Source organism: Schistocerca gregaria, chromosome 2 (genome assembly GCF_023897955.1).
Source record: "Schistocerca gregaria isolate iqSchGreg1 chromosome 2, iqSchGreg1.2, whole genome shotgun sequence".
NCBI lineage: Eukaryota > Metazoa > Arthropoda > Insecta > Orthoptera > Acrididae > Schistocerca > Schistocerca gregaria.
In genome coordinates this window covers 1,022,341,117-1,022,366,153 of record NC_064921.1, presented here as the reverse complement: position 1 = coordinate 1,022,366,153, position 25,037 = coordinate 1,022,341,117, and the positions used below count along the sequence as shown (strand labels likewise).

Below are 25,037 nucleotides of genomic sequence, written 5' to 3'. Positions count from 1 at the left end.
CACATTTTTTTGCAATAAATGACCCATTTTCTAAAAAAAGTACTGATGGTAGAGACGTGAAATTTTCACAGCATGCCAAGTGTGAGATTCAATGCATATGGAACTAGAGTAATTAAAATATCCTGAGTTGTTTTGTTTTTTGTTCATTTATTTACAAAACTGTCAAAAAATTGAGTGTTTAAGAGGAGGGGTAGAAAAACCATGCCCCACAATCCTAATTTTTAAAACGTTTCCATGTTAATGGGTAACAAAATTCGATAATTCAACTTTGGCGGCATAGGACATACAATGTTCCCTTAATTCAAAACAAGGCCCTGGGAGTAGATAATATTCCAATGTAGTTACTGATAGCCTTGGGATAGCCAGGCATGACAAAACTCTTCCATCTGGTGAGCAGGTGGACGAAATACCCTCATACTTCAAGGAGAATACAATAATTCCAACATCAAAGAAAAACAGGCGTTGAAAGGTGTGAAAATTATCGAACTATCAGTTTAAAAAGTCACCGCTGCAAAATACTAACACGAATATTTTACTGATGAATGGAAAAACTGGTAGGAGCCGATGTCGGGGAAGATCAGTTTGGACACTGTAGAAATGTAGGAACACATGAGGCAATACTGACCCTATGACTGCTCACAGAAGATAGACCTCTGTTTATAGCATTTTTTAGACTTGCAGAAATCTTTTAACAATGTTGGCTTAAATATACTATTTCAAATTCTAAAAGTGGCAGGGATAAAATACAGGGAGCGAAGCTATTTACAATTTGTACAGAAACCAGATGGAAATTATAAGAGTCGAGGGGCATGAAAGGGAAGCAGTGGTAGAGAAGGGAGTAAGACAGAGTTGTACCCTATCCCCAGTGTTATTCAGTCTACATATTGAGGAATTGGCAAAGCAAGTAAAAGAAACATTTGAAGTAGGAACTAGAGTCCAGGGAGTAAAAAATAAAAACTTTGAGGTTTGCCAATGACATTGTAATTTTGTCAGACAGCAAAAGACTTGGAAGATAAATTGAATGGAATGGGCAGCACCTTGAGAGGAAGATATAAGATGAACATCAACAAAAGTCTAGCAAGGATAATGGAAAGTAGTTGATTTAAATCAGGTGATGCTGAGAGAATCAGATTAGGACATGAGATACAAAAAGCAGTAAATGAGTTTTGCTGTTTGGGAAGCAAAATAACTGATGATGGCCGAAGTAGAGAGGATATAAAATGTAGACTGTATTTGTATGGAGTGCAGTCATGTATGGAAGTGAAACATGGACAATAAACAGTTTACACTAGAAAAGAACAGATGCTTTTGGAATGTAGTCCTCCAGAAAAATGCTGGAGATTAGATGGGTAGATCATGTAACTAATGAGGTGGTACTGAACAGAATTGGGGAGAAGAGGAATTTGTGGTACAACCTGACTAAAAGAAGGGATTGGTGGGTAGGGGACATTCTGAGGCATCAAGGGATCACCAATTTGGTACTGGAAGGAAGCGTGTAGGTTAAAAACTGTAGAGGGGGACCAAGAGATGAATACAGTAAGCAGATTCAGAGGGATGTAGGTTGCATAGCTACTCGGAGATGAAGGGACTTGCACAGATAGATTAGCATGGAGAGCTGAATAAAATCAGTCTTTGGACTGAAAACCACAACAAAATAACATGTTCCAGAATTTCCTACATGACTGTTGTAGTGCATTACATTTGTATTTCCTCTTAAATATGCTAGTCTGTGTAGCTCCAGTGAGTTCACTATGCAAAGTGCTGTGCCACATATATTGTTTGTATATATATGGTGCACGTGTTGAATACTAAAACTAATGCAATGTGAGTGCAGTAACTTCTGCCTATACAAAGCATGTGATCATTTTGTTGTCTTATAGCTAATGTTGTCAAAACATGTCTGCCCGAGTTGTGGCACTAGGGCTGCTGACTACCACCCATTCACTGCAGGTGTGCATGCACTGGTGTATGCTCATGCACCGTAACAGCTGAGCCGCCTGTTGGTAGCTCTACTGATCTGACACCTGCTGCCAACCACCACAATTGCCAGCACTTCTGTGTCAAAAATGATGTGCAGGCAGCTGCTACGAACCTCACCCCATTTTCCCCAGCTGTGTGACTGCCAGGCGGCATACCATCTAAACAATGTACTACGACCACTGCTTTGATTGACGCCATGTGTACTCCATGATGCAATGTACTCTTAACAATGCATCCCGTGACCTCTGCTATATGATGTCCTCTTTGCTACAATATCTCCAAAGCACAAGTATCTACAATGAAGATTAAAAGCAGAGAATATTTAAGCAGTGAATTATATAGTGCATCATGAAAGTAAATTGATATAAAATGGGAATTTACCACTGTTGAAGGTATTTTTGAAACACACTCTAATCTTTATTGTGAACTTAATGAGCCAATGTTGCAGTTCTTTTTTCTGACATGCTGTATAACGTAATGATTTATTAATATTGTTTGATTGCATCTCCATTTATCACCTACTACAATTCATATATTGCTGCCTGGTGTTTTCTGCATCTTCTGATCTATCCTTTTCATGTAATTAACTTTAAATAAGAAAACAAAATATTAGGATAAATATTTGCATCTCAGCTGTTACAGCAAACAACTGCACTGACTGATAAGAATCTTAAGCCACGCAACCTAAGTGTTTAGAGATTGACATTGCTTTAATTCTGAGTGTTTATATAGAAGTAGTTGAGCTTGTTTACATGAGAGTGGCTTTTGTTTCTAATTACTAACTATATGACTGCTAATCATCTTGATTATTTAGTTGTGGCCACAGCTTCAAAGTCAGATCAGATTTCTCCTTTTTCTCCTCTGTGTGTTCCACTGACAAGTTTTCTATGTACATGCATGTTACTACTTACATGTTGCCTTCAAAATTCTATGTTTTTGTTGACATATGTCTTCCCACTGATTGAAGTTATGTTAATTAGACAACATATGCATTACATATAGGCAAGCCACAACATTCATGATCGATTGTTCTTTCTTGCTATTTGTAAGCATTTTTGGACAACTTAAATGTTTTGTTTGGGGATTGTTTTTAAATTTATTCCCTTACATTTAACTTAAGCATGAGGAATCAAAAGCCAAGAATTTAAGAGTTTACCACCGATTTCCCTCTTTCATTAGGGAACAAATATAGTATCTGTGAGCAACAGCAACTTGTGGTTAAACCTCTCCGGTTACAACTATCAGATACAGCGCGGCTCGTTTTGAGTGCGCATTGCAGCATTCGTGTTGGTTGATCGGAGCCAGCCAGTGATTAAGATAAAGGTGCCATAACAAGTGCTGGGCCACGAGCACAAATAGTGTTTAATGTTAGTGCAAGGGTAGGGAATGTCATCACAAAATGAATCATTACAGAATGCAAGGTATTATTAGAATAGTGTGGCATGATTTCATTATTTGATTTCATAACTGTCACCTACAAAGGCATTCATAAATATATAGTTCAATCTTAGTCTGTTTTAAGGACTGCACTTCATCCATCAGTAAGTAAGTGTTATTACTTAGTCAAAAAGTCACTGTTACAAAAGAAGATGTGTTGTTACCAATTAATTGTCTTAGAGGAGGAGATGGAAGGGGGTCTCACAACATCATGGCTTGGTGTGGAACAAAAGGCTTCCATTATGTTGGTAAGTGCAAAGATTAAACTAGAATGTAAAAGGATTTCACAAATTTATCAAAAAATATATTGGTTCCATTAGCACTAACATTATGTGCTCCACTTACCCGCAAATGTGAATATGTTTACAGCAACAACACTTACATACATTTACTGCATGCTGTATTTGTGGACAATACCAGAGGAATATGTCCTCATTTGTTGACAGCATTCTGTAGGTTGTTCATAACAGCAACAGTTTACAGCAGAAAATGCATTTTACTCTAGCGGAGATGACTAATTACTTTACAGTCTCTCAATATTGTTTCATTCTGGTCCCTACTACCACCTCGAAATATGGATTTTTTTTATCTTACTGTATTGTGTGCCAGCAATGCCAACAGGTTGTATTCAATTTCGCAAATGGCAGTGGTAATATCATTTTGGCTCATCTGTGTATATAAAATAACCTGGAAGTAATTTCAGTAATTTGTAGGGAGAGTATAAAACAATAGTCAAACGTTTTCGTAAGCACACTTCGCTAAAATATCGGTGCAGATGCTGCTGTAGACTATTAGTTTGTTCTTATTCGACTTTTCTCACATCCGTCAAGGCTTTCCTTCAAGGTGGGATTTATGAAATATAATGAATGAATGGATGAATGCTCTTAATATAAGCAATATTTGATGAGGAATAGTACAATTTATTCACCAACTTCTAAAAGCAATCACTGGACTACGCTTGATATACAATGGAACTTCGATTTTATATTATCCAATTCTATGTTTCTCACAACTATACACCATAAATTCATAGCCCCTGTCAAAACCTCATAGGATTAATGCTAAAAATTCCCTGATTCTGCTGCTCTCATTGGTCAAGATACAATGACTGTTAGCAGAATATGGAATCTGTGGGTTCAGGAGGGTAATACGGAACGCCATGTTGGATCCCAATGGCCTCATATCACTAACAGTCGAGATGACGGCCATCTTATCTGCATGGGTGTAACGGATCATGCAGCCACGTCTCGATCCCTGAGTCAACAGATTGGGACGTTTGCAAGACAACAACCATCTGCACGAATTTTTCAATGACGTTTGCAACAGCACGGACTATCAGCTCGGAGACCATGGCTGCGGTTACCCTTGACACTGCATCACAGACAGGAGTGCCTGCGATGGTGTACTCAATGCTGAAACTGGGTGCACGAATGGCAAAACGTCATGTTTTCGGATGAATCCAGGTTCTGTTTACAGCTTCATGATGGTCGCATCCGTGTTTGGCGACATTGCAGTGAACGCACATTGGAAGCGTGTGTTCGTCATTGCCATACTGGCGTATCACCCGACGTGATGGTGTGGGGTGCCATTGGTTACACGTCTGTGTCACCTCTTGTTCGCATTGGTGGCACATTGAACGATGGATATTACTTTTTAGATGTGTTACGACCTGTGACTCTACCCTTCATTCAATCCCTACGAAACCCTACATTTCACCAGGATAATGCATGACCGCATGTTGCAGGTCCTGTACAGGCCTTTCTGGATATAGAAAATGTTCGACTGCTGCCCTGGCCAGCACATTCTCCAGGTGTCTCACCAATTGAAAAGTCTGGTCAGTGGTGGCCGAGCAACTGGCTCGTCACAATACGTCAGTGACTACTCTTGATGAACTGTGGTATCGTGCTGAAGCTGCATGGGTAGCTGTGTCTGTACACGCCATCCAAGCTCTGAGTCAATGCCCAGGTGTATCACGGCCATTATTATGCCCAGAAGTGGTTGTTCTGGGTACTGATTTCTCAAGATCTATGCATCCAAATTGCATGAAAATGTAATCACATGTCAGTTCTAGTATAATATATTTGTGCAATGAATATCCATTTATCATCTGCATTTCTTCTTGGTGTAGTAATTTTAATGGCCAGTGATGTAATTTCCTTCACTTATACAGATTTTATACCATTTATTGGAGAGGATTATGATTTTTAATAGTGTAAGCCAACTACACGTTTTTATTTGTATTTTGGAGGTTTTTAATGTTTTCCTCAGTTCTGCATTTTCTTCAGTTTTGCATTTTTAAAGTCTGGATGGACGATCTAGGGGTTTCAGTGTATACACAAATTAGAAAACCACTGACTATAGCTACTAATACAATGGAAGGGACAAAGGCAACCTCTCACTGTATAATTGGTGTGCTAGTTGGTAGACACCCATCTCTGCTAGTTGGTAGACACCCATCAATTCCACACAATTCTGTTTGAGGCTTTTAATAAGTAATCAATACTTAAACTGTTACTGGGTGTAACATTCAACATTAATCCTGCTTATTCCAAAATTGTTCTTTCCATTTCTGAACCCTCACAATTGAATAAACTCAATACTTTCTGTTCATAACATTTGTCTTCTGATGAGTATAGGAATGGCAGCTGCTACATTTATCTGCAATAATGATAACATCTTCCACTGTGTGATTAATTTTATTTACCTATGACATGTTTTGGTGATATGAATGTCATCCTACATAGTCTACATTAAATGATGCATTATACTACACAGTTTAGCCATTCATGAACCTATCATGCAACATGATTATTCCACAAATTCCTGCTTAATTATCTCAATTGTTGTTCTTAGATACACAATTTTCTCTACGTTGCTTTGTTACTAATAGGATCTCACTCTCTCTGCACATCAAGCTTATTGGGATCCCTCTCCAGTTCGCATACTTCACTTAGTTTGATGAAGTGTGTAGACTACAGCATCATAGGTAGCCTTATTTAATCTATTATATTACAATATAATGTAATTGGCCAAGTAAGAAATCTACTCACCAAGCATCAGCAGAAACACACATAAAAGGAGGTTATAATTAGGCAAGCTTTCAGAGCCAGTGGCTCCTCCTTCCGGCAAAAGGGTTGAAGGGGAAGGAAAAAGGGTGAAACAAGAGGACTGGAGAGGTCTAGAAAAGGGGAAAAAATCTAGCCTCCAGGTAGAATTGAACCTCAATCCTTTTCCTTTACACCCTCTTTCTTCCTCTTCTGCCAGAAAGGAGGAGACATTGGCTCTGCAAGCTTGCCTAATTATAACCTCCTTTTATGCATTTGTTCTGCTGCTACTGCTGCTGCTAGGCGTGTAGATTTTTTTCTATCTACCAAATTACATTATATTATCAAAAATTGATTGCTTTCATTGTTCTATGTTATTACAAATAACATTCTTACTCTTTATCAATACTGTTTACCATATGTTTCAGTTTTAACCAACTTAGCTACAAGTGTTATATCCCACCCCCTTGCAAGTGAAACATTGTACACTACAGAATCTGACACTGACTGTCACAAGAGGAACACAGTCCTCCTAAGGTTAATGTAGCCTAATAGGTTTTCGACCTTTCTGCACAACCCTATGCTAAACAAAACCCTATGTCATGTAGGATAACATGGCCCGTATGCAGAAATATATTCTTGTTCTCAGCGCTGTGCAAATCCAACACTTTGTTCTGAAGGGGTGACGGCCTCAACTTCAACTGCTTGTTGCTCATTGAGCCATGTGCTTCATCAGTTATGGTCAATTCGTTCCCTGCCCACATTGACCAAAGTGCAGGAATAGATGCAACCTTCCTCAAACAATGTAAAAAGAACTATATGGCAAAAAAATTTATTCTTACACAACTCATAGCCTCATTAGTCACCTTCATGATGAACTGCCTGTCATTTTCCTTTATTGTGATATATATATATAAAATAGAAAGAAACATTCCACATGGGAAAAATATATTAAAAACAAAAATTCCATGACTTACCAAACGGAAAGCGTTGGTAGATAGACACCATAAAAAGACACACACACACACACACACACACACACACACACACACACACACACAAAATTTCAAGGTTTCACAACCAAAGGTTGCTTCGTCAGGAAAGAGGGAAGGAGAGGGAAAGATGAAAGGATGTGGATTTTAAGGGAGAGGGTAAGGAGCCATTCCAATCCCGGGATTGCTGCTTCTGTGCGTGCGAGCGAGCGAAAGTGAAAACCTGTCCCCCCCCACCACAAGGTAAGTCTTTCTGCTGCTCCCGGGACTGGAATGACTCCTTACCCTCTCCCTTAAAACCCACATCCTTTCATCTTTCCTTTTCCTTCCCTCTTTCCTGACGAAGCAGTTGTTGAAACACAGGTGAGGTATGAGTGGCAGCAACTTGAAATTAGTGGAGGTTGAGGCCTGGCGGATATTGAGAAGAGAGGATATACTGAAGGGCAAGTTCCCATCTCCAGAGTTCTGACAGGTTGGTGTTAGTGGGAAGTATCCAGATAACTCTGACAGTGTAACACTGTGCCAAGATGTGCTGGCCGTGCACCAGGGCATGTTTAGCTACAGGGTGATCCTCATTACCAACAAACACTGTCTGCCTGTGTCCATTCATGCGAATGGACAATTTGTTGCTGGTCATTCCCACATAGAAAGCTTCACAGTTTAGGCAGGCCAGTTGGTAAATCACGTGGGTGCTTTCACATGTGGCTCTGCCTTTGATAGTGTACACCTTCCGGGTTACAGGACTGGAGTAGGTGGTGGTGGGAGGGTGCATGGGACAGGTTTTACATCGGGGGCGGTTACAAGGGTAGGAGCCAGAGGGTAGGGAAGGTGGTTTGGGGATTTCATAGGGTGAACTAAGAGGTTACGAAGCTTAGGTGGACGGCGGAAAGACTCTTGGTGGAGTAGGGAGGATTTCATGAAGGATGGATCTCACTTCAGGGCAGGATTTGAGGAAGTTGTATCCCTCCTGGAGAGCCACATTCAGAGTCTGATCCAGTCCCGGAAAGTATCCTGTCACAAGTGGGGCACTTTTGTGGTGGTTCTGTGGGAGGTTCTGGGTTTGAGGAGATGAGGAAGTGGCTCTGGTTATTTGCTTCTGTACCAGGTCGGGAGGGTAGTTGCGGGATGTGAAAGCTGTTTTCAGGTTGTTGGTGTAATGGTTCAAGGATATATATATATAAAATAGAAAGAAACTTCCACATGGGAAAAATATATTAAAAACAAAGATTCTACGACTTACCAAGTGGGAAAGTGCCGGTAGATAGGTACAATAAAAAAACACACAAACACACACACACAATTTCGAGCTTTTGCAACCGGCGGTTGCTTCGTTAGGAAAGAGGGGAGGAGAAGGAAAGATGAAAGGATGTGGGTTTCAAGGGAGAGGGTAAGGAGTCATTCCAATCCCGGGAGTGGAAAGACTTACCTTATGGGGAAAAAGGATAGGTATGTGTGTGTGTGTGTGTGTGTGTGTGTGTGTGTGTGTGTGTGTGTGTGTGTGTGTATACCTATCCTTTTTTCCCCCTAAGGTAAGTCTTTCCGCTCCCGGCATTGGAATGACTCCTTACCCTCTGCCTTAAAACGCACAGCCTTTCATCTTTCCTTCTCCTTCCCTCTTTCCTGACGAAGCAACCGCCGGTTGCGAAAGCTCGAAATTTTGTGTGTGTGTTTGTGTGTTTTTTATTGTGCCTATCTCCTAGCCATTTCCCGCTTGGTAAGTCTTGGAATCTTTAGAGAGAAAGGTACCATGTAAAATTTGAATACGTTGCAATGAAAAATAGTGGTCCCTATGAGAAGATGTTGAATTTTTGAGGTGAGATCTGTATCTATCACCAATCACGAGAAATTTTTTTTATACAATGCATACACTTTCAATTGTGTGTGCAAATGCATCTCAAACATTTCAAGATTCCGAAAATAATTTTAGACAAATGATAGCATCCAAAGCAGATAGTAATTTGCCAAAAAGCTAATACGCAAAAATTTCTGCGAGATACAAGTGATTACAGATTTTTTTCGGTGAAACAATGAAATTATACAGCTATTGATAGCTGGTGAAATAAGAAAAAGTATGCTGTTGCAACAACATAAATGAAGGAATCTTACTTATATTTTTATAATGAGCATGACTTTTTCATAAGTTATTAACCTTCCTTATCAATGGTTTAATTAATAGTAAACTATTTCAGGATTCTGTCGCAGTTATAGCTGTATTAGTATGTTAATGAGGTGGAACTGCACCCCCCCCCCTTTTTTTTGAGGGGTGGGGATATATATTGGGATATATATATATATATATATTGGGATATATATATATATATATTGGGATATATATATATATATATTGGAATGACTCCTTACCCTCTCCCTTAAAACCCACATCCTTTCGTCTTTCCCTCTCCTTCCTGAAGAAGCAACCATCGGTTGCGAAAGCTAGTAATTCTGTGTGTGTGTTTGTGTGTTTTGTTAATGTGCCTGTCTGCCGGCGCTTTCCCGCTTGGTAAGTCTTGGAATCTTTGTTTTTAATATATTTTTCCCATGTGGAAGTTTCTTTCTTTCTATATATATATATATATATATAATATATATATATATATATATATATATATAGAGAGAGAGAGAGAGAGAGAGAGAGAGAGAGAGAGAGAGAGAGAGAGACAAAAATTGCTCCTAGTGTTGTAATTTCAGCATAATCCTCTAATAGTATTTTTAATAATAAATGGTTGACATATCAAATTAGTGGTATTATTGTCATAATCTGTTTGCAGACGGGCTATCTGTAGCTTACAAGTTGCACGTGAAAGCTTCAGCTGTAGAACTACATCTCCACTGCCATGCCTGCTGTCCTGTCCGCAAGCGAGTCTCCATCACTACTACAACCCCCACCCCACCCCGCCCCACCCCACCCCACCCCACCCCACCCCACCCCACCATCCTCCCTGCCCACACCATCTGTGCGTCTAGAGTTCAAGTAATATTGCACGCACTTTACTTACAGTATAATCTGTTTGGTTCAATGTGGTTTGAGAATAAAAACATGTTACCGTAGGCTTTAGTCATTTTTATTATCTTTCCAATTGGCCAATTTCAACCAAGAATCATTTTCAAGCGCATTTCTTAAGCTTCTATCTTCATTTCACATTGTAAAATGTCACTGGTAATGTGGACAGGTGTAATCATACCTGATGAAGTCTTCAAGTTTATTAGATGTGTATGGTTAGTTAGCCGTTATGTGCATTATCGAAAGTAAAAAATTAATGTTGCTCATACTCTGTTGTATTCTTAAGTTGTTTTAGGATGTTCCTTTTCTTACATCTCTTATAACATATTAAAACTTCCTGTAATAATGCTGCGAATATTCCTCAATTTACCATAATTTTCAAACTAAGAAGAACTCTTTATGAGCCTCCTACTACCAATGTAGTAAACTGTTGCCCTGATGACAAATTAATGTAAACTCTTCTTTTTTCCTGTCCCTCTCAAACGTGCAGGTATGCACAAGGTTCCCCCCTCCCCACAATAACTAACTAACTATATGTTAAAAAAAATACAGCCTGATTGCTATTCTATTCCCTCAAAACCACTACAATAAATGACAATCATGAAGGATCGTTTTAACACTAGCAGTAGATGATACCACATTTCCGAAAATTAACATAAGGGACCAATATTTATATTCTGCAAAAGGGAACTAGTTCATTGACATGTAAGTTATCATAAATAGGACCCAATACATTCCACCCCCCCCCCCCCCCCCCCCCCCTTTCCCGTTTCACCCTCAAATCAGTCAACAACCTGCTGTGTTTGTTCTGTTTGCTTTTCTTATAATCTCATTACTTCTTCCTTAATACGTATTCCTTATTTTTTAGTCTGACCTCTTTTTCAGTTCTCATCTTTCATTTATTTCATTTCTATGCTCTTTTTGCATACACACACCTTGTTGAAAACTGAAAACACTTTGCAGATGTCCTTGCACAATGACAGAAAAAAAGGAGCGTACTAAATATGAGGGCGTACTGAAAAGTAATGATAGTGAAAATTTTGCATAAAAGTCCTTTAAGCTTTTTGAATAAAAAAACAAACATTGTTAAGATTCTACATAATTATTCTTCATGTCTACATATACATTTCACAGTGTAGGCACCCTGACAACAAACACATATCTCCTATTGAGAGACCAGTTCCTTGATACTGTCACTGTAGAATCTTTGAGTTTGTTGACAGATAAACATCTCCACCTCTGCTTGCATAATATCACCACTATTGAAGTCAAGTCCTTAAAGATATTCTTTAAGTTTTGAAAACAGATGAAAATTGGATAGGGACAAGTCAGAACTGTACGGAGGATGATCTATGAGAGTGAACCCAAAGTGCCGGATTGTTGTAGATGTGAGCATGAACTGGCATTGTCGTGCTGAAGGAGATTGTGCTCCATGTGTGGACAACTTCTTCGAATTTGAAACTCTATTACTGGCATGCTGTTTCTCTCACACTGACATAACTACGTTGCACACCATGTTATAAGCTACAATTCTGAACCCACTACTGGCAGGGTGCTGCAAATGTGCCTACGCAAAGAATAAAGATGAAGAAAGTTAATAACATTTGTGTTATTCAAAAAGCTTTAAGAGTTTTCACTAAAAACTTCAGAGGCATCACTTTTCAGCAGGCCCTCCTACCTACTGATTATTATCAAATAAACAAAGATTTCTATCTCTGGCAATAACACTCAACTTCTGCTTTTTAGTCTCTCATCCGATGCACTACACACTATTTTCATTTTCATCCGGTAATGGTTCAACTTTTCTCAGACATCAATTTGTGCGCCTCTCCTACTAGTATTTTATATCGATAAATTTATTCCTGATGATTTACTCCTGAGATGAATGGAGATCTTCAATAATTTCTCTTAATTACTTCTTGTACTGATGACATACTTCTCTTCACAAGCGAAATAATAACAATATTACAGAATTTCTAACTTGTGTCGGGAATCTCGTAGACTTAATCTTGCCTGGACATTAAACTGATGGTACTATTTTACTGCCACTATTATACAAGCCAAAGTAAAGTGCAAAGCATAACTGGTGCAGATAGGTGTAGAGGCGTTGGATGTAGTCAAGGGAGGAAAGAGGATTTGAGACAGGTGCACATTGATTATGAAGATCAATAGTTGTTAGTGAGAGAATAGATGACGATTCTGCCTACACATGAAATTATCAGTAATGGTCATGCAATATTTCTAATTACTCTAGTTTGATTGTCTGATAAACTGTGCATGCAACTGTAACTGATTTAACACAAGGTGAAAACAGAATGTTCATAAAAACACCCTGCAAAATGTAACTGCAACATATTTTGTATTAACAAATTACTATGAATGATTGTTTAAGTTGATATATATATAATTTCTATAAAAGTGAAGTTCAGCTATTACCAAGTGAATGTGTTGGAAAGTCATTTATAAAAATGGAAAAGGAAAATTTGTCTCGGCTAAGAAATATGTGTTAGAGCATTAGGGGGAGGGGGGGGGGGGGGGCAAAAGACGAGAGACTGCAGAATTCTATATTTCCTGTGAGTGATATGCCCAGAGGAAAGCTCAAAGTTATCAACAAAAAAGCTACCATACTTATTATAGGGCATAAAACTGTAAAAGTATATTGAAAGAAATCACATGCAATACACACAAAAAGGAAATGAGGTTTTGTTATTTTTCATATGTAGAAAAGCAAACCGTACATACAACTTTGTGAAAAAAATGTGAAATAAAAAAATACAAAAGCTTTAACTTTTTAAGATTGCCACCTTAAGTCATTTAAATAAATGAATAAAATGCTTAAATTTACAGATGAGATAGTAAAATAATACTGAAGTATTCTAATGCCTTCATAAAATTAGATAAGAGCATTGTAGCGTAATACAAAGGGAGCTTTACACTAACTTGCCAGTGGCACTGGCAACTCCAGTATATTTCAATATACAGATAAACAATCCTCATTTTATGAAGCAGCTGACAAATTAATACTACTCTCTGTACAGTACAGTTGTTTCATCATGCATTTCAATGCAATAAAAGAGGAGGAATGTATGAAGTAAGAGAAACTAACTGTCAGCAGAGTTGATGACCGTCGTTTCACTACTGCTGATGATGGTGGTCTTCATCACAACTGACTGCATCTCTGTTGTCCGGGAGTTCAGCTCCAGCCTCTCCGTTTTCAACTCTGTAACACGGCCATCCTCTGTGGCTGTGGATGTGCTGCAACATCACCAGCTACATACAAATCTGATACTATAATGTACAGCACTGTTTCTTATCATTTCAGAAAGTATTGTTTCACATAATGATGTGAGTTTTCAATGTGGTGTATTTCTTCCAAAGCCCAAATGAAGGAAGAAATTATATATAAAAAATAAAATAATACATTAAGAACCTATGTCACCATTAATTTTATCACCAGAAATTTAATTTTTTTTGTTTACTGCAGTACCAAAACTGAATTACAATCTGTGAGTGTGAGTTGTTCCAAGAATATATTTGAAAAAGTATGTATAGCAAACACTGTGCAGTAGTGGAAATAAGATAAACACAAGGTTTATTTCATCAAATGCCTTCCAGTGAAGTAAAATGTTACCTGTCTGTCAGTTCATTATCAGTTTGGACCTTGTAGCACCCAATAAAACATTCAATAGATTCTTATGCACTAACTCAGGGCAGGAAGTAAGTTAACATCTTTTCATTCCAAAGGGCATCTGAAACTGAGTGTCAATTTGAAATGGTAGAATTTGCAATACTAAATGGCCATGGCACTGCTTAAAGAACCATTCCGATACGATGCACTCATGGAGCCAATAGAATAAAAATCAACAGAAGATGATTTTTCCAGGGGCTGATGGTATGAGCACTGCTTACTGGAGGTCAAATTTTACTTTAGTTCTGAAATTTAACTCTGTTCACGATTCCACTCCATTGTGTGGCACTACGATTTGGTCCAATGAAGGAGGTTCAGTGTTGATCTAAATGTTTAGAAACACTGCTAAAATTGGCTACTGACACAATTATTGTGCTTTGACATCAGTATTTACTACTGAAGATATAGTGGTAGAAGAAAAAATTAAACGAGATACAACAAAGGCAACAAACTGATAAAAGTTACACAATGAAGAAAGAACAGGTATGGATAAAAGTTGCTGTTGATTTTAATTCACAGAATATGAGAGAAAACTTGTGACTGTAAATGTCTGAAAATGTGTTATGACAATATTAAGGAAAGGAATAAGAAAACATTCACAGATCAGAGGGTATAACTGTAAGATGCATTTGACATTCATTAAAGTTCATGTGTATGTAAATTACATATGCTATGTAAACTGGAACAAAAACAATATCAAAACTTTTCAAAGTCGTAATGCATAAAGCTGGAAGCAGTAATTTTGTCAGGCCTACTGTTATCAGAAATGGGCAGAAGCTAAATGCAGGCCTGAAGCCTCAATTCACTCCTATTTCCCACCACTACAATGATAATGGTGATTATCGTCTTTGAGTTATATACAGTGAGATTGCATACATTTTAATACCCCCAGATACATTTTTAGAGTTACGTACCTCTGTAGGTAAAATGGAACCCTTAAAGGATCACTTTGTTGTCTGTTAAGACCCCTTTTTTCAGAAGTGGATCCAGGTACAAATTGAAATTTATGTAAAATAATAAGGTCTATTGTCCCTTGGCGATGTAAAAAATTAAACCTTTAAGTCAATGCTATCAAAAGATATCACATATTTTAACACTTGCAAACTCACTCATCAGGAACTCTGAGAGCTAGAGCCCTAATCACACTTGTCTGATTACTGGAAATGAATTTGCTGCATAAAAATTAGTTCATAATATTATTCATTACATTCTTGTTCCACTACAAAATTCAAGAACGCTGAAGGTTACAGTTCATTCATGTCATCAGTAAATAAGTAAACAACAGTGCCTATACATGAAAATATTGTTCAAACTGATGACAATAACAATGAAAATGAATACAAAGGAGAGAACTTTGCCATGTCGAATTCCATAGTTCTTTTCCAGACACTAAGGTCATTTACTTGATATGCAGAAGTGCTGCCATCAAAACGCAACTGCTGTGGGACACGTGACTGCCAAAATGTAGTCACTGCACAGCTACAGAAATGGAAAGACAGCGATGGAATCAGTTCCTGGAGACATTAACAAGCCTGGTCTGTGAGGAGCCTAGTCCAAAAAGCCTCTTGGAATTGGTGCAATGCGATACTGGATGGGCAATGATCAGCAGGGACTGCTGTCATGTGGACAGCAATTTGAGGGAGCAACTGCTGATTTTCAGTTGTGAACTCAGCACTGCTGTGAGTGTGAGAAACAGTCTCAGCAATTTACAGAATACAACTAGAGTGCTTTTGGAGATAATTTTGGTATCCTGATGACTTTAGGTTCCAGTTAAGGCACAGTGTTATGCACATTTGTGTGTCCCAGATGTAATTCTCTGGGGTATGGAAATTTGTGAGCATTCTGTAATGGCCTGTTTTTGGATTGCACATGGTCGATGTGATACTGAATGTTATGCCAATAAGTAAGCTTGTGACATCATGCTGGGTGCGCAACTGTGCTGATTACGTTGAAGTTTAAATTATTTCTATTACAGCAATGCTTTTGTCCTGTGAGCTGTGATTTTGAATTGTGCTATGATTCTGTTGTCATTGAACCAGTGGTTCACTAAAGTGTACTGAACATTGTTATATTGTCTTAATAATTGGGAAACTCGGCATTGCCAGGATGTTTAGGTACAGCTGTGCCCCAGATTCATATGCACGAAATTTTTTTTTGACTTATAAAGCTTCTTTGTATACATTTGAAGCATTATAGCTGGGGACATGAACCAAGAGCTGGTCTGCTTCAGTAGTATGGAGACAGCCGCATAAAGCTGGCCATGCAAAAATAACTGACACTAAGGTCCACACCCGTAACACACAGCGTCCTTAAACGTGCAAACAGAAAGACACAAGATGAAACTTTAAATTACAATATCTTTTTTCCTCTTTGATCTGATCTGGATGAACTGAAGTCTAAATGTTGCCCCAAGCTTCGTTTCCAGGGATACCGATATGGCCAGGAACCCACATAAAGCTAACCGGAGAACCGTCGTCCACCAGCTGCTGAAGAGAGCGTTGGATCCGGTGCACGAGAGGGTGAACCGGATACGGTTCACTGAGGCTCTGGATGGCGCTCAGGGAATCGGAGCAGATGACATAAGCAGAATGTCGGTGGCGGCAGGTGTAAAGAACAGACTGGTAGAGGGCAAAGAGCTCAGCTGTGAAGACCGAACAATGGCCATGGAGCCGGTATTTGAAGCTTTGTACCCCGTCAATAAAAGAAAACCCGACCCCATCATTGGTCTTAGAGTCATCTGTATAAATGAAGGTCATATTAATGAACTTCCAACGAAGTTTGACAAAACGGGGGCGGTATACCGAACTGGGGGTAACCTCCTTTGGGAGCGAGCTGAGGTCAAGGTGAACGTGAACCTGAGCCTGGAGCCAAGGTGGCGTGTGGCTCTCGTCCACTCTAAAGGTTGCAGGGAGTGAAAAATCAAGGTGTTGAAGGAGGCGACGAAAGCGAACTCCAGGGGGTAGCAGGGCAGAGACATACAACCCGTATTGACGGTCGAGAGAGTCGTCAGAAAAGGAACGACAAGATGGGTGGTCGGGCATTGACAGTAGCCGACAGGCATACCGACAAAGCAATGTATCGCGTCGGAAGGTCAGTGGCAATTCACTGGCTTCAGCATGAAGACTCTCGAAGGGACTAGTATAAAACACTCCGATCGCAATACATAAGCCCCGATGTTGTATGGAGTTAAGGTGGTGTAAGATTGACGGCTGTGCAGAGGAGTATACAAAGCTCCCATAATCCAGCTTGGAGCGGACGATCGACCGATATAGGCGTAGTAGGACGGTTCGATCCGCCGCTCAAAACTGAGATCTGTGGCACCCCATTCTCCTGGTGAAAGGTGTCTGACAGGACCGAACCCACACGTACCCTGAACTGTCGATCCATTAAAAAGAAACGAATAAAAAGAGGGAGGCGACCGCGAAGGCCCCATGTATACATGGTGCGGAGAATGCCCGCCCTCCAACAGGTGTCGTAAGCCTTCTCCAAATCAAAGAACACAGCCACTGCCTGGCACTTCCGAAAGGAGTTATTCATAATGAAAGTCGACAAGGTAACCAGATGGTCAACAGCAGAGCGGCGCCTACGAAATCCACATTGTACATTGGTAAGTAGGCGTCGAGATTCGAGCAGCCAAACCAAACAAGAGTTAACCATTCGCTCCATCACCTTACAGACACAGCTGGTAAGCGAGATGGGTCGATAACTGGAAGGCAAGTGCTTGTCCTTCCCTGGCTTAGGAATTGGTACAACAATAGACTCGCACCAGCATGTGGGAACATGTCCCTCAATCCAGATGCCATTATAAGTACGAAGAAGGAAACCTTTACCCGCAGGAGAAAGGTTCTTCAGCATCTCAATATCAGGCCCTGGAGCAGAGGACCGTGACCGGGCAAGAGTACTTTTGAGTTCCCGCATGGTGAATGGGGCATTATGACTTTCACGATTCGAGGAGCGGAAGTTAGGTGGCCTAGCCTCCTCTGCCTGTTTTCAGGGGAGGAAGGCAGGGTGGTAATGAGCGGAGCTCGAAACCTCTGCGAAAAAGCAGCCGAAGGCATTGGAGACATCCTCAGGGGCCACAAGGACATCGTTCGCGACCGTCAAGCCAGAAACTGGCGAGTGGACCTTAGTGCCAGATAGCTGGCGCAGGCTACCCCCAGACAACAGAAGAGGGAGTAAAACTGTTGAAGATGCTTGTGAAAGCAGCCCAGCTGGCTTTCTTGCTTTCTTTAATAATACGACACTGCGCACATAATCGTTTATAATTGATACAATTCGCCGCTGTAGGGTGGTGTTTAAAGGTGCGTAAAGCACGTCGACGAGCACATAAAGCGTCTCTACATGCTGCGGTCCACCAGAGGACTGGTACGCGACTTGGAAAACAAGTAGTGTGAGGGATGGAATATTCAGCAGCAGTGAGAATGACTTCCGTGAGGTGTGCGACCCGACTATCGCAGCTTGTGAAGGTTTGATCCTGAAAGGTCGCCCTAGAAGAGAAGAGCCCCCAGTCTGCTTTGGACATGTTCCAACTAGTTGAGCACGGAGAGGGGGAATGATGCAGGAGATGGATAACACACGGAAAGTGGTCGCTCGAATATGTATCAGAAACTGCATACCACTCAAACCGGCGAGCAAGTAGTACATATAGAGAGGTCTAAATGGGAATAGGTGCGAGTTGCGTCCGAAAGAAAAGTGGGGGCGCCAGTATTGAGGCAGACAAGATTGAGCTGGTTGAAAAGGTCTGCTAGCAGGGAGCCCCTCGGGCAGGATGCTGGAGAGCCCCAAAGGGGATGGGTGGTCATTGAAGTCTCCAGTTAACAAAAATGGTGCAGTAGCTGAGCAATAATTTGCATCATGTCTGCCCTGGAAACGGCAGACGACGATGGAGTGTAAACGGTACAAATGAAAAATGTGAAAGTGGGGAGAGTAATTCAGACGGCAACTGCCTGCAGGCCGGTGTGCAATGTGATGGGATCGTAGTAAATATCATCCCGGACCAGCAACATAACCCCTCCATGAGCCGGAATACATGCCACAGGGTGGTAGGTCAAAAAGCACAGAGGTGTAGTGTGCCAAGGCAACTTGATCGCATGGGCGTAGCTTTGTTTCCTGGAGGGCTACGACGAGCGGACGGTGCAAGCAGAGCAGCAATTTCGAGTCCTCTCGGTTGGAGCGAATGCTGCGAATATTCCAGTGAAGAAGTGACATCATGAGAATAAAAAGGAAAAGAAGATGCAAGAAGGGGTCACCTCTAAGGCCGCTGAGGGCCTGGCTTCGAGCGAGCATTGCCGCCGCTATCAGTAGGCGGACATTCATCGTCCATTGGTTCTATAGGTTCATCGGCCATCTTAACAAGGGGAGGGGGAGCTTCCTCCGCCGGTGAACAGCGAGATGTTTGGCTACCAGCGGTGCGGCCAGGCAAAACGGATGACGGCCTGGGGCGGCAACCGCTGGGTAGCGCAGGAGAAGAAATGCGCCGTCGCGGAGAAGAATAACTGTGCTTCCTATGAGCCTTCTTGGAAGGTTGTTTAGTGGAAGTACTGGCCGATGGCTGCGAGTTCGAGGTACGTAGGAAGTCTGCATGGGACGGATCCTTCTTGAACGCCCATGCATCTGACTTTTGGGTCTTCGTCTTGGCAGAAGCTGTTAAAGGCACTTGTGTCCGAGGGGTGACGGGAGGAATAGGAGACATCGACCGGGCAATCTTAGCACTGGCCGAATGGACGACCGTAGTGCTGAAGGTCAGATCGCATGTCTGCGTCGCCATCTCCCTGGTAGTCTGAGGAGAGGCGAGGACAGTACTGTAGTTCCCCGCTGGGAGCAGCGTGGGCTTCCTACTAGCAAATAGCTTGCGAGTAGCTGAGATGGACACATTCTATTTGACCCAAATTTCCTGTATACAGTGTTCTTCCTTATAGATGGGACAGTCGCGGGAGGACGCTGCATGGTCACCCTGACAGCTCACACAACGAAGAGACGGAGGTGGACAGACACCCTCATGGGCATCCCTGCCACAAGTGACACATTTAGCCGCATTGGAACAAGACTGGCGAGTGTGATTAAAACACTGACATTGGTAGCAGCGCGTAGGCGTTGGGACATAGGGGCGAACAGAAATTACCTTGTAGCCCGCTTTCATGCGCGACGGCAGCTGAACACTATCAAAGTGTCCGGGTCAATACAAGGTCATTGTTGACCTTTGTCATGACCCTATGGACAGCCGTCACGCCCTGCTCAGCGAGGAAAGACTGAATCTCCTTGTCAGTCAATCCGTCGAGTGATCTAGTGTACACCACACCATCAGACGAATTCAAAGTGCAGTGAGCCTCCACCCGGACAGGGGGAACGTGTGGCCCGAAGCAGTTTTTGTGCCTGAAAGGCACTCTCAGTTTCGAGTAACAAGGTACCGTTACGCAACCTGGTACAAGACTTGACAGAGCTGGCTATGGCATCTATGCCCTTCTGGAGAACGAAAGGGTTGACAGAGGAAAAATCCTTTCCGTCCTATGATCGAGAAACTACGAGGAACTGTGGTGCAGGCAGTAGTACTTTTGTTACTGCTGGCTGGTCAAGTTTCCATTTTTGGGCAGAAGTAGAGAGAGAAGAAGAAGAGAAATCCATTGCGGAGGAATCCCCCATGATTGCCAGCGTCTCCGATGGCGCGCTCCTTCCTTGTGGGGACCCTCTCAGAGGGCACTCCCGCCTTAGGTGAATGTTTACACCTCAGGTCACACCTCCCGAGAAACGGACGGAGGGACCAATCGGCATGGTCGGTAGGTGTCAGCTCAGGCAATCACCCCTTCCTGGGCCTGGCCTTTACCAGGGGGTACGTGCGTGCCTTACTTGTCTACTCAGGGCGGGGAAGTAAGCGTTACCCCGTCACCGGCTACGCGTCCGAACGCGTGGGTCGGCCTTCAGGCATGCACAAGGAGGAAGGAAGAAGAGGAAAAAGCAGGGAGAGAGGGAGAGAAAGGACAGACTGTCTCAAACGCCGAGGCGGAGACCAGAGAAGGCAAGGAGAAGAAGGCAAGGAGAAGAAGGCAAGGAGGAGGAGGGAAGGGAAAGACTAAGTAAGACACTGAGATGGAGGAGAACAAAGAAAGGAACCAAAGGAAGGAAGAAACCAGAAGAAGTGAAAAAACCAAAATGACCGCAAATATAGGTCGTGGAACCGTCCGTCTCCGGACGCAGGCGCTAACTACCCCCTTGAGGGGGAGGGACTCCTTTTAGTCGCCTCTTACGACAGCCAGGAATACCTCGGGGCCTATTCTACCCACCGGACCCGCAGGGTGTGTGTGTGTGTGTGTGTGTGTGTGTGTGTGTGTGAGGGGAGGGGGTTGAGGGAGAAGTGCAGATTTTTACATATTTGCAACTATGAAAAGGATCGATTGCTACTCACCGTGAAGACGAAAAATTAAGTTGCAGAGAAGCACAATGAAAAGAAAAGTACACACTGAGATTTCAGTCAAAGCCTTCTTCAGAAATGGAAGGAAAGACACACACACACACACACACACACACACACACACACACACACACACAAGCACCATACCTAGTTGTGTGCATGTATGTATGTTTTCTTTTCTGAAGAAGTCTTTGGCTGAAAGCTCAGTGTGCAACAGTCTTTTTGTTGTGTGTCTGCAATTGAACATGTCATTTTTACATTGAGTAGCAATCTTTCCTTTTCCCACTATCCAGGTCTCCTCACAGCCATCTAATGCCTTCACTTGCCCATTTCCTACGTCACTTCCTGTTTCCCAACTATATTCCTGTCATGATCGACCCCTGCTCCTCCTTTCTGCACCAGTTCAGGAAAATATCCCGTTCTCTGGCTAAAGCCCATTGCAGTATCCTGTTCCTTAAATGCTGCCTAAGCCACGGAATCACTCCAATTGGCCTAAACATAAAAATTCCTTTCTGTGAATCCCATCTCTCCTTTCATAATGAGCTTCACCTTTTCAAATCTTGCCAACTCCTATCCCTTACAAACCTACACCTACATCTACATCCATACTCCGCCAACCACCTGACGGTGTGTGGCGGAGGGTACCCTGAGTACCTCTATCGGTTCTCCTTTCTATTCCAGTCTCTTATTGTACATGGAAAGAAGGATTGTCGGTATGCTTCTGTGTGGGCTCTAATCTCTCTGATTTTATCCTCATGGTCTCTTCGCGAGATATACGTAGGAGGGAGCAAAATACTGCTTCACTCTTTGGTGAAGGTATGTTCTCGAAACTTTAACAAAAGCCCGTACCGAGCTACTGAGCATCTCTCCTGCAGAGTCTTCCACTGGAGTTTATCTATCATCTCCGTAACGCTTTAATGATTACTAAATGATCCTGTAACTAAGCGCGCTGCTCTCCGTTGGATCTTCTCTATCTCTTCTATCAACCCTACCTGGTGCGGATCCCACACTGCTGAGCAGTATTCAAGCAGTGGGCGAACAAGCGTACTGTAACCTACTTCCTTTGTTTCGGATTGCATTTCCTTAGGATTCTTCCAATGAATCTCAGCCTGGCATCTGCTTTACCGACGATCAACTTTATATGATCATTCCATTTTAAATCACTCCTAATGCGTACTCCCAGATAATTTATGGAATTAACTGCTTCCAGTTGCTGACCTATTTTGTAGCTAAATGATAAGGGATCCATCTTTCTATGTATTCGCAGCACATTACACTTGTCTACTTTGAGATTCAATTGCCATTCTGCGCACCCTGCGTCAATTCGCTGCAGATATTCCTGCATTTCAGTACAATTTTCCATTGTTGTAACCTCTCGATACACCACAGCATCATCTGCAAAAAGCCTCAGTGAACTTCCGATGTCATCCACCAGGTCATTTATGTATATTGTGAATAGCAACGGTCCTATGACAATCCCCTGCGGCACACCTGAAATCACTCTTACTTCGGAAGACTTCTCTCCATTGAGAATGACATGCTGCGTTCTGTTATCTAGGAACTCCTCAATCCAATCACACGATTGATCTGATAGTCCGTATGCTCTTACTTTGTTCATTAAATGACTGTGGGGAACTGTGTCAAACGCCTTGCGGAAGTCAAGAAACACGGCATCTACCTGTGAAACCGTGTCTATGGCCCTCCGAGTCTCGTGGACGAATAGCGCGAGCTGAGTTTCACACGATCGTCTTTTTCGAAACCCATGCTGATTCCTACAGAGTATATTTCTAGTCTCCAGAAAAGACATTATACTCGAACATAATATGTGTTCCAAAAATCTACAACTGATCGACTTTAGAGATATAGGTCTATAGTTCTGCACATCTGTTCGACGTCCCTTCTTGAAAATGGGTATCACCTGTGCCCTTTTCCAATCCTTTGGAATGCTTCGCTCTTCTAGAGACCTACGGTACACCACTGCAAGAAGGGGGCAAGTTCCTTCGCATACTCTGTGTAAAATCGAACTGGTATCCCATCAGGTCCAGCGGTCTTTCCTCTTTTGAGGAATTTTAATTGTTTCTCTATCCCTCTGTCGTCTACTTCGATATCTACCATTTTGTCAACTGTGCGACAATCTAGAGAAGGAAGCACAGTGCAGTCTTCCTCTGTGAAACAGCTTTGGAAGAAGACATTTAGTATTTCGGCCTTTAGCCTGTCATCCTCTGTTTCAGTACCATTTTGGTCACAGAGTGTCTGGACATTTTGTTTTGATCCACCTACCGCTTTGACATAGGACCAAAATTTCTTAGGATTTTCTGCCAAGTCAGTACATAGAACTTTCCTTTCGAATTCATTTAACGCCTCTTGCATAGCCCTCCTCAAACTACATTTCACTTCGCGTAATTTTTGTTTACTGGTACTGCAGAATCACACCTTGCTGGAACGCGCATCCCAGAACTGCCTAAGCTGCCTCCACAAAATACTCCTACTGTGCAAGCCCTAGCACATTATCACATCTCTAAAATTGAATTCCTTGCACTACAGCACCTGGAAGAGACTCAAGACAACACCTTGGCAAGTTATCCAACCTGCTGGCATCCAATTGCTGCGTTGGAGCACCACTATCCATTCACATCCTACCCAAAGTGTTGCTCAACTCCTCACAGCACCCAAAACCTCCACTTGTCACGTCCCCCAAAACTCTCTACCAACACTCCACTAAACTCAGAGCCCGGAACAATCTCTATTGCTAAGCTTTCCACAAAAAATCCTCAGCTCCACAGAAGTTTTAGTCTGATCTAAAGACCTCACCTTTATACCTACACCAAAATTTAACCATGACAGACTTGTCAAAGACCTATTCTCCTTCTCCTGATCCCTACAAAGGAAGCACTACTTTGCTGCCAGTCAATCCAACTTAAATTCAACATTAAAATTGCCTTTCCCAGTTCATGCCACCACTCACGATCTCCCCCCTTCCACTTAACCGTGCCCTGGTTGCATTCGAGGAATTCATTATCTCCAACCTCACCTGAACATCCTTCCCTAGGTCACTTCCTAAGAACACCAATCTTTCAGCGCAAGAAAGGACAACTGCCAATTAACTCTGCAAGAGAGATCCCATCCCATAAGTCTAACATAACCCCCAATTACCCCTAAAGCCTTAGGCCCTTCCAAGAACTTCTACTCTGAATCCCTTCACCCCCCCCCCCCCCCCCCTTCCTCCACTCCTATGACACCCTGTATATGTTCTCCAAAATCCACAAACCTAAGCATTCTGGATGTCCCACTGTAGATGACTATTGTGCTCCTACTGAAATAATTTCACCCCTCACTGAGCAACACCTCTAACCAATTGTCTGAAATCTAGACTCCCATGTTCAAGACATCAACCACACCTTTCACCAATTCTTCAACATCCACGACCCCTTACATCACTGACATCACTTCTCTATACACCAACATCCCCCTGGCCCATGGTCTTGTTGCA

General features: G+C 41.9%; 1 protein-coding gene across 8 annotated transcripts in view; it reads right to left on the bottom strand.

Moving 5' to 3' along the window:
- Positions 1-25,037, bottom strand: part of LOC126335527 (lethal(2) giant larvae protein homolog 1) — a 303,079-nt gene that overhangs the window by 58,268 nt on the left and 219,774 nt on the right. For 4 of the 8 annotated variants that reach the window (XM_049998889.1, XM_049998887.1, XM_049998890.1 and 1 more), the window contains one exon: positions 13,561-13,709. In XM_049998889.1, coding sequence (XP_049854846.1) covers positions 13,561-13,709 — 149 coding nt within the window. Of the gene's footprint in view, positions 1-13,141; positions 13,710-25,037 lie in introns of those variants that run through there. The other 4 variants (XM_049998893.1, XM_049998895.1, XM_049998894.1 and 1 more) reach the window with 3 other exon arrangements.